The sequence below is a fragment of the Enhydra lutris genome, unplaced genomic scaffold (assembly GCF_002288905.1).
Source record: "Enhydra lutris kenyoni isolate GAN:26980312 unplaced genomic scaffold, ASM228890v2 scaffoldscaffold62, whole genome shotgun sequence".
NCBI classification, from domain to species: Eukaryota; Metazoa; Chordata; class Mammalia; order Carnivora; family Mustelidae; genus Enhydra; species Enhydra lutris.
This window is the reverse complement of record NW_019154146.1, coordinates 16,115,765-16,130,403: the sequence shown is the minus strand read 5'-3', so window position 1 is coordinate 16,130,403 and position 14,639 is coordinate 16,115,765. Positions and strand designations below refer to the sequence as shown.

At 44.3% G+C, this 14,639-nt stretch overlaps 1 protein-coding gene across 2 annotated transcripts in view; it reads left to right on the top strand.

Annotated features, from left to right (window-relative positions):
- The window catches only part of LOC111158692 (methylenetetrahydrofolate dehydrogenase (NADP+ dependent) 1 like), a 185,219-nt gene that overhangs the window by 15,510 nt on the left and 155,070 nt on the right, over window positions 1–14,639 (top strand). For both annotated transcript variants that reach the window (XM_022520898.1, XM_022520899.1), the window contains exon 7: window positions 1,121–1,257. In XM_022520898.1, coding sequence (XP_022376606.1) covers window positions 1,121–1,257 — 137 coding nt within the window. The remainder of the gene's footprint in view (window positions 1–1,120; window positions 1,258–14,639) is intronic.

Sequence of the window (14,639 nt, the reverse complement as noted above, 5' to 3'; positions counted from 1 at the left end):
AAATTAAACCATAATGAGATATCACCTCACACCAGTCAGAATGGCTAGAATAAAAAATAAAAGAAATAACAAGTGTTGGGGAGGATGTGGGGAAAAAGGAGCCCTCGTGCCCTGTTGGTGGGAAACTGCAAACTGGTGCAGTCACTCTGGAAAACAGTATGGAGGTTCCTCAAAAAATCAAACATAGAACTACCATGTGATCCAGTAATTCCACTACCTGGGTATTTACCCAAAGAAAATGAAAACACTAATTCCCGAAGCTATATGCTCCCCTGTGTTTACTGCAGCATTATTTACAGCAGTCAAGGTATGGAAGCAATCTACAGATAGATGAATGGATAGAGAAGATGTGTCCATAAACAATATGGAATCTTACTCAGCTGTAAAAAATGAGTGAGGTTTTGCCATTTGTGGCAGCATGGATGGATCTAGAAGGTATCATGCTAAGTGAAGTAAGTCAGAGAAAGACAAATGTCATATGATTTCATTTATATGTGGTATCTAAAAAACAAAACAAAACAAAAAAACAGAAATAGACCTGTAAACATAGAGAACAAACTGGTGGTTGCCATGGGGGTGTTGGTAGGCAGCGTGGGTGAGAAGGGAGTAGGAGATATAGGTTTCTAGTTATGGAATGAGTAAGTCACAGGAATTAAAGGTACAGCATAGGGAATATAGTCGTGGTATTGGAATAGCATATGGTGACAGATGGCAGCTCTGCTTATGGTGAGCATAGCGTGACATACAGTCTCATTGAATTGCCGCATTGCACGCCTGAAACTAATGTAACATTACGTGTCAACTGTACTTCAGTGAAAAAATTCCTCCCAAAATATATACCAGAGTTCCATTAGAAGATTAGCTTTTCATATATACCTTTACAACATTAGCCATTAAGCTGAGATGCTGTTTTTCCATCATGTGAATGATCGGGATGATGATTCTCAGTCACTCAGCCATAACATTCACAAAGAAAGAGTTAAGTCATGGTAGCCATGGTGGGCTCTAACTTGGCTCAGAGGGCCAAGTTTTAAAATGTTCTTTGTCCTTACGCTAAAGCTGCAGGGGAGGAAGGCTCTGAAATTTTGATCATGATACTGAATTTCCATTTGGTGGATAGGTGTCAACTTAGATGGAAAGAAGATCTTGGTAATAGGAGCCCATGGGTCTTTGGAAGCTGCCCTGCAATGCCTGTTTCAAAGAAGAGGGTCCATGACCATGAGCTCCCAGTGGAACACGCCTCAGCTTCAAAGCAAGGTAAGCGTCTTTCATGTGGGAAATAGAGTTTTAAGTGCTTATATTAGAAAAGGAAAAGGACTAGAAATGTATAGGCTAAGCATTGAGCATAAGTGAGAGGAAGAACAGCAGAAAATCTCAAAGGATGGAAACAGTAAAGAGCAGATATTAATGAAATAGCAAGTTTATGTCAGAGATGATCAACTAAGCCAAAAGTCGGTTCTTGGAAGATTCTAATAAAATGGAAACACCACTAGCCAAAATAATCAAAACAAAAAGAGAACACCAGCAGTGTTAGGAATGAACAAAGGGACATAACTGCAGAACAAAAATTATTTTAAAAAAAAAGAGGCTATGAACAATTTTAGTAAACTGGTAAATTTGAAAATCTGTATGAAATGAAAACTTCTAAATGTAACTTACAAAATGGATTTAAGTACAATTGATTAGACTGACATATATTTAAGACATTGGATCAGTCTACCCACCAGACATGCAAACTAAAGGAGTTCTACCACCATCAGAACACGTCATAATCTTTCCTCCAAAGAATGGAAAAGAACACTTTCTAACCCATTTTGTGAGTGCCCAAACCAGAGGACAGGATGCTCAAGGACAATTACGGGCTCATTCCAACCAAATCCAGCACCAGGTTGGGGTTATCATAGGATTGCCAGTGTGGTTTAATATCAGAAAAATCCATTAAGATTTACTGACATAGTTCACCACATTGTCAGATAAAAAACTATGCTGTCACTATCATAGATACAGAAGTCATTTGATAAAATCCTTTATGATTTTTTCCCTAAAAAACCTTATCTAGGAAATTAAAGGAATTCCTTAACCCAGTAAATATCTATAAAAAGTTAGAGCAAGTATCTCATTAAATAATGAAATATTAGAAACATTTCTTTTAAAATTTGGAAAGATATAAGGGTGCCTGTTATCAGTAGTCCTAATCAGCTCTGTATGGGAATTACTAGACAGTGCTGTAATGTGAGAAAGGGAGAATTTATAATGTTTGGAAAGGAAGACACCACACTGTCATCAATCCTAGATGATAGCTTTACCTACATAAAAAACTCAAAAGAATCTTAAAAAAATATGAGAATGAATACGAGTTCACTCGGGTTCTTGGATATATGCATTTCTAAACACTACACCCATAGTTAAAAGAGTAATTTTTTTTCAAAGATTTATTTATTTGAGAGAGAGAGAATGCAAGCACGTGAGTAGTATAGGATGTAGGAAAGAAAATCCTGTTTTAAACAGATTCTGCTCTGAGTTACAGAGCCTGACTCAGGGCTCGATCTCACAACATGGAAATAGACTTGAGTTTAACCAGCTGTGCCTCCTGGGATCCCTGTAATTTTTTTTTTTAATTTTATTTTTTATAAACATATAATATATTTTTATCCCCAGGGGTACAGGTCTGTGAATCGCCAGGTTTACACACTTCACAGCACTCACCATAGCACATACCCTCCCCAATGTCCATAATCCCACCCCCCCTCTCCCAACCCTCCTCCCCCCATCAACCCTCAGTTTGTTTTGTGAGATTAAGAGTCACTTATGGTTTGTCTCCCTCCCAATCCCATCTTGTTTCATTTACTCTTCCTATAATTTTTTTATCAGTTTTTTAAAATTGATTCTTAAATTAGAGTTTATAATAGCAATGAGAATATAAGGTACTTAGGATATATTTAACAGAAGTTATTTCTGATCTTTTGAAAGAAATTATATAATTTTGATGAAGGTCATTAAGAAGACTCCAAAATAGAGATACCATGTTCATGGATAAGAGGACTCAATATTGGGGCGCCTGGGTGGCTCAGTGGGTTAAGCCTCTGCCTTCAGCTCAGGTCATGGTCTCAGGGTCCTGGGATCGAGCCCTGCGTCGGGCTCTCTGCTCAGCAGGGATCCTGCTTTCCCCTCTCTCTCTGCCTGCCTTTCTGCTTGTTTTCTCTGTCAAATAAATAAAAAAAAAAAATCTTAAAAAAAAAAAAAAAACAAGAGGACTCAATATTCAGAGAAGCGGACATGGTAGCATGTTGGTGGCTTTGTAATAGAGAGATTTGGCCTTGTGAAAGAAAAAAAAAAGGAGAACTCAATATCTTAAAGATACTGATTCTGCCCAAATTAATCTATAAATTTGAGTCAGAGTCCTGACTTATTATTGTTTTTGGTGAGTTTGACAAGCTGATTCTAAAATTTAACAGAGGGGGTGCCTGGGTAGCTCAGTTAAGCATCTGCCTTTAGCTCAGGTCATGACCCCAAGACTTTGGGATTGAGCCCTGCATTGGGCTTCCCGCTCAGCAGGGAGCCTGCTTCTCCCTCCCCCACTCCCCCTGCTTGTGTTCCTCTCTCTCTTTCGGTCAAAAAAATAAATAAAATCTTTAAATAGTAATAAAATAAAATTTACACAGAGGTAGAAGGGCAAAAACAAGACAATATTGAAGAGATCTTGAGCTGCAAATATCAATGTGAAAGAATTTTTTAATATAGCACCTGCTGAAAAAAAGCATTTGCAAAAGGGTTCATTGCATATGACACCATTTATTTAAAGTCTAAAAACAGTGCCATATATATCTATGCTTTAGGGCTACATATATAAACTAACAAGATAAAGAAATGTCTGGTCCTTGAACCCAATCAGGAAACCATTTACCAGGACAAGGATGTGGATGTAGGTGGAAAGGAGACTCACTGGTGTTGGCCGTGCCTTTTTTCTGGGCAGTGGGCTGGGTGTCCAGGTGCATTCTATCATCTGTTTACATTTTCATGGCTGGAACAGTTAATAAGGTTTTTAATTTCAAAAAAATGGCCATGAATTTTTACACATTTCAAGCAAAGTGAAGTTAAATTAAAAGTGTGTTAAGGACAGTAAAGTAACTGCAGAACGACATCAAAAAATACACGTTCCTTATGTTGCCCCATGAGAACAGAAGTGAGAAGTTGCAGTCCTGCCCCAGGGAGGCAAGTGTCTCGACCGAGAAGTGATACCTGAGTTGCAGGTGGGTCTAATACATGCAGCTCTTTCTCCTGTGAAGGCAGCTCAGAAACGTGGTCGCCCAGCTAAGCTCAAAACCTCTGTGCCTTTTGAGTGGTCACCACATGGGGGCAGCCTATGCAAGAAAATTCAGGGACTCCCAATTCAGAGCTGAGAATTTTTGATTTTGGAAGGTTAGTGGAAGAAGAAAACACGCCCTGCTCTGGACTGAACAGCTGTGGTGGAAAAGAGAAAAATACCTTCACTGGCAACTGAATGTTTTCACAGCTGTCGCAGATAACTTTGCCGGTTGTATCTGTATTTTGGTAAAACAAAGGCATCTTTCAAAGTACTTTTTTATGATGGAAATAAATCACCTTGACTCTTCTTTGGGATAAATCTCTTCCTGACTTTGAGAACGACCAGCGGCTCTACTCTCTAGAGAATCTAGAAATTGGGTAACTTTCCTGTTTTCAGACATCCGGGAAGGTTCTGTTGAAGAGCTGTTGCACACACATTGTTTGCCGGGTATGTAGAATGGCCCCACCATGAATCTTAGAGACTGTGACCTTTCTCCACTGCTTCGTCTCTGTAGCCAAAAATATGGACAGGATGGTTCAGGGCTCCTCATGCTGGTCTTTGAAATTTATCTGGCCTCTGGCCCCCTTCTCCCCGGTCTGCCTACTGCCTGTTGCACCTCAAGACAAAGCCTTGTTCTTTCCGTTTTTCATGCCAGCGGTTCACAGTTCATGAGCCATGTACCTCCCTGAGGACGTGCCTCCATGCTTCTGCCTGACATTTGACTTTCCACTCTTCCTGGATTTTATTTCCGAAACACGGGCCATTGCTGGGCCTGGTTTCCAAGAACCGAGACCGCAGACCTCTGCAGGTGACCGTGGTGGTGGGTCACCTGGGCACGGGGTTGGCATCCTGGGGCACCTGCCCACGTTGGCGTGTGTGTCCACCCTTGCTGGCCGCACCCTCAGCAGACCTGCCCTGTGAAAAACAGCGAGCGGGTAAGTTTAACAACAGTTTGGGATTTTTGTTTTCTCGTTTCATCAACAACAAATAGATAGTACAGTGTAAGATCATAGTACATTTTGGTTCTCCTTACTGCAGTGATAAGTGTCGGGGAAAGGAGAAGCAAAGGGTTATAGCTGTTGGCTGAGGGAAGTCATCTTAGGGGGTGCGTCTTGTAGGCTTCTTTGTACCTGATACGGAGCAAGCTACCCCGTTGGCCATCTGGTTGGGGGTTTCCATCCTGAGAGGTCTGGGGGTCAGGAGGTGGGTGACCACGTAACACTGGAGTCCTGCTTACCACCTTCCACACGACACACAGCCTCTCAAGTCTGGGATGACCTACAGGCGACCGCCAGCGAGAACTACCTTGGAGGGTTTGGAGTCAGACACATTTGTGTTCTTGGTAAGCAGTGGGATGTAGGCTTTGGTGACAGCTCCGGGTTCAAGCCTTCCCTGTCTCTTAGCTTTTCTGAACCTTGTCTCTTCAGGTGTGGAAGGGGGTCATAACACTGCCCGCCACACAGGGCTGCTGGGGGGTTCAGTTGCGCAAGTTGGCTTCACACAGAACTTGGCCCCTGCGAACGTCCACATTAACAGCTTGGCTGCTGTTAATGGTGAGTCAGGAAAGACATTGGCCAGCTTCGCCCTGTGGAAGAGTCAGTGGGTCAATGAAATCGTAAGGAGATAAGCTAGTAAAGTAGAGGGACCCAGGTCCCTCACTGGAAGCCCAGTAGACGTGTTTCCAGTGTATATGGCAGGCAGAAGGAGAGAGTCACTGTGGGAGGGTCTTGCGCCATCTTGAGGTGGAAGGGATGAAACCAAAGCAAGACAAAGAGAGTGGGAGAGAGTAGGTGCCCAGTTTTGGCCTTTACACCCACCCCCCTTCTTCACCGGTATTACCAACTACCAACTTGAAGTAATGCAACAGAGAGCCTTTGCTCCACCCCTGTGGATCTCTTCCGTCCCGCAAGTTCTGTGTTCCTCAGAAGCCACTCTACTTCAAGTTATGTCTGGTGGAGGGGTTCCCTGTTTATTGATTAATTCTTACAGGAATAGCGTTCCTTCCTACAGTGTGGAGGAATGGTGACATAGAGTTAGTGGGATTGAAGCGGATTCTGGTTACGCCTAACATCTCCATGGAGCCTGAGCAAGAAGAGTTGAGATTTGCCTTTTCAGAGTTTTGTGGACAATAGAGTAGATTTCTGTAATTTGCAGCTTTGCCGTTTCATGCCCATCTGAGTGTGTCACTGGAAATTAAGTTTCCTGCTTTGTTTCTGAGCATCATTTCTGGGCTTTGCTAGAAGTTATGTTTATTCACGGGGGAGGGGAAGAATGTACTTGTCCATATCAGCTTCATGCGATGGAGGAGCGTCGGATGTCCGGAAGCAAAAGCTCTGGGCGTGGTGTTTCTGGGTAGGGCTCCTTCCATCACCCGGACAGAGGCCCCACACTCAGCATCCCGGGCCCCAGGAGTGGAATGTCTCCCCAGTGCAGGGCCTGGACAGAGCCACCGCCCAATGAGAACTGGCTTATCTCTGCCACCCCCTGAGGAGTTCACCCTGATGCCAAAAGCAGTTTGAGGCGAGAGAATGTTCTGCTTTTAGGATTTATGAGTTGGAGTGGTACCCCTCTCCAGGGAAGCGAGGCTGACAGGTTCCTTGGGGCCCTGCGTGCACACCCGTTACTCACAGTGCTCACGGGAGAGCCTTTCTGGAATCTGTGGTGAGACACAGCTGGAGGACAGGGTGAAGTGCCCTCCAGCTGTGACAAATCGGGTCCATCCCAGCTGTGTGCATAAGAAATAACCCAGAAATAAGAGAACCGTTTTATTTTGTTTTTCTCAGAGGATCTCATGTCTCCTCCTCCTGAGCACAGAGACCCTCAGAACTAGTATTAACACAAGAAGGGAAAAATACAAGTCTTTCCTTTATTTGAAGGATCAAAGGGGGTCGGGATTTTTTGAACAAAAGCTAAATGATCACTAAGTCATTTCCAGTTTAAATTCACTGCAGAGCATGGCTTATAGAAGGCTTTTGAAAGTGAATTGGACATTTCCAAATAGACTTGTATTGTATATACGAAATCTTGAAAAAAGAATAATCTTTTTTCCAAAGATTGGGGGGAAAAAAATTCTAGCTTTTAAACTGAATGAGATTAGTGAGTTACATGACTGGGTTTTTGTTTTTTTTTAAATATATATATACATATTTTTATTAACATATAATGTATTATTTGCTCCAAGGGTACAGGTCTGTGAATCATCAGGCTTATACACTTCACAGCACTCACCATAGCACATACCCCCCTGATGTCCATCACCCAGCCACCCCATCCCTACCCCACCACCCCCCAGCAACCCTCAGTTTTTTTTGTGAGATTAAGAGTCTCTTAAGGTTTGTCTCCCTCCCCAGTCCCATCTTGTTTCATTTTTTCCTTCCCTGTCCCCCACAATCCTTGGCCCTGCCTCTCATCATCAGAGAGATCATATGATAATTAACTTGAGTTGAGTTCACTCTTGTTTTATTCCAACAGTTTATCATCCCACAGATAACCTTTTAAGAGAGGAGGCCGAAGTAGACTCAGTGCCATTCACTCCCTGAGGCCTTGGGAGGGTGTCCACCCTATTGAGAGGGTGGTGGGGGCGCCCTGGTCACCTGTGGGGGCTCGCAGGACAGTGCCTCGACAGGAGTCTCTCCTCCCGCACACACACACCAGTTACAGGTGGCAAGGAGATTGTCCCCGATCACAGATCACCACGGGATCCTGTACCGAGCGAATACCAAGGTTATTCAGTAATGTGTGACTAAGTGACCTGAGTCACGTAGGGCCCTGAGCATTCTCTGATGGATTTTTTCATGTTCATAGACTGAAAATGCCTTTTGAGATGTCACGTCCCATTCTTTTCACTCCTGTCACTCCCTGATCATTGCATCACTTACTAACACCGGAGAAGGAGGTGAATGGGACGTTTTTAAAAGGCCCCAGATCAGGCAGATTATATCTAGTAGTGGTGAGAAGAGGATTTGTGAGAGAATCTATTGGAACTGATGGGCACGCGCTCCAGGAGTCACATAGGGTGGTCCCTTGTGAGCTGTACGTAGTTTGAGGTCTGTATGCACAAAAGAAGGGCTCCCGGCTGTGTCCTGTGACCAGCAGACCGGTGATGTCCCTTCCAGCGCATGTAGCGTTATCCCTGTCGGCAGAGCCTGGCTCCACCTTTCACCCCTTCTTCCCCCGTATAAATGATGTTTAAGGAATTAAAATGTAATTTAAGGAGTTAGAATTAGAATACTTTAATGGGTAGCTATTAAACGTAAGCCACAACTTTGAAGCCCCTTATGTTGGGGTAAAGATTTCCTCCTCCGAGCTTTTCTCCTCTGTCGTCTCATTGACGCGACACGTGCACGTGAAGTGTGGCATCACCCGCGAGGAGCCGCCGAGACTTCACTTGAACCGAGGCCTTGAAACACCCCGCAAGCATCCTTCCCCTGGCATCTCAGGCCCCTTCCGTAGAGTACAGCTTCTTTGCTCCGCAGAGGAGGTGGCCGAGGCCCGGAGGGTGACTGGAGGAAGAGGAATGCACAGATGGGCCCATGTGGGATCCAAGGTTCAGAACTGGGAAAGGCGAGTGCGTCAGGAAAGGCCAAGTTCGATTTCACACAGCTGCCTCTCCTCTCATTAACTCCACCAGGTTGTAGCTTTTCAGTTCCGGGCTCGACGCGGCGGAGGCAGGTCGTCGGGGCTGTCCTGCCTCTGTGAGGCCTGGCTGGCCTAGGGCCGCCTTGGGGACCACAGCCTGGACATTTCTTCTTTTTAGTGCCACATGGTTCTGAGTCTTTGTCATACTGGATTGTCTCTCACCACACACGCAGACTCCCTCTTTGTCTCTGTGTCTCTTCACCATCCTTTGTAATTTCATCGTCTCCCTAGAGTGTGAGAAAGGGAATTACTTTTGATGAATCATTCAGGGTATATCCGTGACCAGAGGTGAGGTCGTGCTCACCTTCCCTCGCGTGTTAGAACCCACGTCAGCAGCAGGAGCACTCAAAGACGGAGTGACTGTCTTTTCTGTCATTCTGGACACAGCCACATCTCTTTGGTACTCTTCTCCTTTACGGAGCGGTTAAGTATGTCACCTAAGAGGTGAACTTAGGAACGTGTAGAAAAAGGAAGGTCATTTATGATCCTTTGCGGAAAGATGTTGGTAGGTAAGTGCTAGTCATAATCCCTAACTGTCCATTTGGCTTGGAGTCATTCTGATTTATGAAATAAGCACAAGAGAGGTATTAATTTTAAAAGCCAATGATCTGGACGCTTGGGTGGCTCAGTCAGTTAAGCGTCTGCCCTGGGCTCAGGTCGTGATCCCAGGGTCCTGGGATTGAGCCCTGAGTCAGGCTCCCTGTTCAATGGGGAGTCTGCTTCGCCCTCTCCCTCTGCCTGCTGTTCCCCCTGCTTGTTCTCTCTCTGTCTCTATCAAATAAAGAAAATCTTAAATAGATAAAAGCCAATGATCTGTTCTGATCACAGAGGGAAGTGGAAGAAAGACACATGCCCAATTTGTGGGGAAAAAAAAAAGAATTCTCCCAGGATGAGATCACATAATGTGTGGGGAAGAGGGTGGGGGACTACCTTCTGCCGAAATCGTCATTCTCTTATCTTGCCAAAGTATTAGGATATCTGAATGAGAATGGTTTTATGGACATGGGGGAGGGTATGTGCTATGGTGAGTGCTGTGAAGTGTGTAAATCTGGCAATTCACAGACCTGTACCCCTGGGGCTAATAATACATTCTATGTTAATAAAAAATAAAAATTTAATAAAAAAATAGATTAAAGACCTAAAAAAAAAAAAGAATGGTTTGCTGTTTCTATTTTAGCGTATTTACAGAGTTATTTTAATGTTTCTATTTGATAGTATGCTTAATATTTCAGTAAAATGTGGTTATTTATCCATAGGTACAAAGCCATAATCCTCTGGTAGATGTTCAGTTAATTCAAATGAAAAGGTAGATGTCCTAAGTTAAAATAATGTGTGAACAAACAGGGACTCTGCTCATGAGACTCAAGGCCTAAATGAAGTCTGCATCTGCAGGGAACACATTTGACCGAAATGGCAGAAATTTTCCAGGCACAGTCGCTAATGCCCACGTCTATAGGACAGTCATTGATGAATTCCTAATTGCCCAAAATGGATTTTCTTTTGCTTTTAGTTTGTTTGGCCACTGGGTGTCATTCAGACCTGTTTCCCATGCCCTTTCCCCAGCGCCTGTATGGCTACACCATGCTTCTTGCCTCCTGGGCCACACCAGCGTCACCGTTTGCTCCTCTTCTCTCACCCGGAATTACTCCCAGGGATGTACTAAAGGCCCCTTTCCTTCCCATTCTATCCGTTTCTTTCAGATCTCCAAGTTTCTGAGTCTAACCCCACCTGTGTGCTGACGAGTCCCAGCCCACCTCCCTCCTCCCAGACCATGCTGTGTTGGGAACCTGTGCATCCAGCTTCCCACCAAGTGTCTCCTCCTCCTGCACGTTTCCCTCCTTCGCCCTCTAACCCCTTCTCAGTCCAGCTTCCAGAGTAATCTTCCTAAAACAACATTTGGTGGCATGAGGGCGACCAAACAAAGTAGCCCCATCTGATAGCTCCTTGTCAGTCAGCAAGAAAAGGTCCGCACATTGGGGAATTTGGCCTTTATAGAAAGAAAAGTAACATTCCATTTAAAAACTTAAAAAAAGAGGAACCTAACTCTTCAGGACTTTGCCGTGAGATTGTCAAGGAGCCTCTGTGCCACGTAAGACGTCACAGACTGTCCTCGTTGCTGCAAAGCACCGGGAGCAATCTGCCACGGAAGGGCGATCTGGGAAGCCACCTGACCGGTCTCACACAATGACAGTGTGTCCCAGTTCATTGGAAATGGGAGAACCGGGGCTCCTCGGTGGCTCAGTCTGTTAAGCATCGGACTCTTGGTTTCAGCACTGGTCATGATCTCATGGGTCATGGGATCGAGCCCCATGTCAGGCTCCATGCTCCACGCAGAGTCCCCTTGAGATTCTCTCCCCCAGCCTGTCCCCTCCCCCAACACCAAATCTTTATTTTTTTTCAAGGAATAGAGATAGAACGTTTATTCGTAACTCATTTTATGAGGCCAGCGTAACCCCGATTCAAAAATATAATGAGAAAATTACAATAGTTCTTTTAATAGACACACAAATTAGAGCAAAATATTAGAAAAATCAAACCCAGAGAATGTGTTAAAAGGATAATATGTCATGACCAAATTGGCTTATTCTAGAATTTTTTAAATGGTTCGAATCAAGTAAATCTTAAAAAAAAAAAAAAAGTGGAAGAACAAGTTTGAGGCACCCTTCCCTCCACAGCCCTCCCTGTGCTTACTGTACGTGACAGCTGCCCAGCTCGTGTGCGGGGACCGATCAAGAATGCCGATGTCCCTGTGGCCAAAATGAGTAGACATGTGATGTTTAATCATTTCTTTTCCTGTCCCATACCCCCCCCCCCCAAATCTGGAGGATTGTTCTTAAATCCTGTGGGTGGGGGTTTTTCCTTCAGATCCTCAGAATCACGATTCATCAAAAATCTCAACCTTGGTTTTGTTTTGTTTTGTTTTGTTTTTCATTCATCCCAGCTTTCGGTGTATATCATACCTGAGATTCCCAATGTGCCCTTTCAAAACGATAGTGAAAGTTAAATTATCTTCTAGTCATGGGGGTAGAGGGGTGGGGAGGTATACTTTCTGTAATTTGAATTTTAAGATCCTTTTTTTTTTTTTTTGCTGAATACAAAACCATGATGTTCCTTAATGACCTTGCAAATCACATCTGTCCTCCATCTCCCTCTATCCATTTTCCAGTGCTTGCCCACCCCGCCGCCGCTCTTAAAAATCAGTGACGTAGAGAAAAACAGTTTTCATGATCTCTAAACTATACGTGACTCCCACATGCCCCATGTTAAACGTGGGCATTTCTGTGTCTTACTATTGTTTTAACATTTGGTCCTCCGCCTAGGGAGTGGGCGGGGCTCTGTAAGCCGCTTCTACTCAAGCCTCCACAGAGAAAGAGATAATTTGTTACAAGGTAGAGTTTCAAGCCAGGCTTTGGCCGGGGTCTTTCCCACTTGGGAGGAGGAAAGTAGAAACAGCCAGCAAGATGATCATTCTTGAATTTTAGCTCATTAAAATCTTCCTTGCTCCTCAGTGAGTGATTTATTGATTCAAGCATCTAGCAGTTTTCCTCTCCAGAAAGAATTAGCATCTCCAGCGAGATCACTGCTAATGGCGGAGATTTTCATCTTTTCTCTGTGGGATCGGCCATCTTCCCGTTGCTCATTTAGCACAGCCCACTCCAGGGTTGTGTTTAAACATGGAGCTGAGGAGTGGGAATGAGCTCCCTGAGATTTATAGGTAATGAAAAGAACAGGTTGTGTCAAAGGCACCACATGTAGGAAACTAAGTGTTCTTCAGGGACCTGTGCGAACCTCTGATCCTTGGCTTTTTCCAAAATGAATGTTTCAGCCTTGTACATACTAACTTTCTCTTTACAGAAGTTTTAACATGTTGTTTTTGCTGCTGTTGTGCGGGAAAATGTAGCGACATGGTGTTTCTTACCTGCTGAGCATTTCCAACAAGAGTTAAACGTTTGAGTTCCTTTTGGAGCTTAGTGTGGTTGCGTATCTGCAATGGGATCAGTACATGAAGAAATACATGTTTTTATTCAGATGTTTAAAGTCCTCTTTCCTTGGGGTGCCTGGGTGACTTCGTAGGTTAAGTGTCTGCCTTCAGCTCAGGTCATGATCTCAGGGTCCTGGGATCGAGCCCCACGTCAGTCTCCCTGCTCAGTGGGAAGCCTGTTTCTCCCTCACTCTGCTCGTGTATGCGCTCTCTCTCTGTCTCTCTCTGTCTCTCTCTCCCTCTCAAATAAATAAATAAATAAATCTTTTAAAAAGATGAAAATAAAATCCTCTTTCCTTAAGAATAGTTTCCCTCCCTAAATAAAACATCACCCAAAAATCTTGGTGCTTTTCAGATCTGTCTGTGGAGAACATATGACGTGAACCACACTTGGATGCTGGTGATGTTAGCTTCCAGTATCTTCTGAATTCCGTTTCATAGTGTTGTGTTCTCACAGGGTTTTGGGGGTTTTTTTTGTTTTTTTTTTTAAATGATGGTTGTTTTAGGAAAGACTTCTCTTCTTTTTAGTGTGACCAATGCAGTTGATTTACTGTGACACCATTTCAGTATATTCTTCCTGTGCCTTAATGAAGTACGAGAGGGAAAAGCAGTGAGCACTGTTTGGCTCATTAGTGGGACCCAGCAAATGTTAATTCCCTTTTCCCTGCTGGCGTGATCAAACTGATCCATGTTCCCAGGATGGCAACTTTAAAGGTTGGCTTTATCGGCTCTTTGTAAAGACATGCCTTTTAAATTGTTGCCATGTTCATCCTCTATCGGGGGACTTGGAACTGTTCTAGACCTTGGCTTTTTTGTCTTCATAAACCAGGGAGGACCGTCATGGATTTGCTTCCCCTCACTGCCATCTCTCGCCCCAAGATTTCTGAGAGACGTTAGTGGGTGCAGCCTCTTGTCCAGACTGTGCTACAGAGTCCTAGGCTGAGTTGTTCAGCTGGTGCTACCCCAGGCTCTTCAGCCACGAGCCTGTCCAAGCCAAGAACGGATGAGGGCGCGTGGAGCACGTTCGTTGAGGGGGCGGTTGGGTGGTGGTCATGGCTGTGGGGCGGTTTTCCTGTTTCGTCTGCCCCTCCTCTGTCTGGTTCTAAAGAATCTGCAGTCAGTTATAGGGCGCCGAAGTCTGTGGAAAAAGCAATGGGAGAAGGAAAGCAGTGTGGGAGAATGGAGGGTGGGCACTGTCTCTTTCTTCCCTGTGGAGTGTCCTGAGACTGGCTCCCCAGGGGAAACAGGAATTCCCAGAGAGGTACTTACACTCTCTGAGCCTCAGTTTCCTTGTCTGTGAAATGGGTGCAGTAGCACCAGCCCACATAGTTACATGTGCAGTCATAGCTATTTCCCCCACAGGGTCCCATATTCCTCCTTGACCTCTTGCCCTCCACATAAACAGATCTGGTTTGTGACTGTTGGTTGCTTAGTGGGGACAGTACTGGGACAGGCGGTCATTCTTTGGTTGAGGTCAGAGCCAGTCTCTTCTAAATGTCACCTTCCTACCAGACATGTTCCTCCAGCACTGTTACCAAAATCGGACAGGACAGTTGTGATGAATGTGTTGTGTGCTAATAGTTGCATTCTTTTGTTTTTCTTTAAAAAAAAAAAAAAAAGGAAAAACCCAAAAACCAAAAACGAGCAGTCTGACAGGAGACTAAGCAGAGCCTCCAGGAAAATGAGATTTTTTTCTTGAGCTCTTGAAAAAAG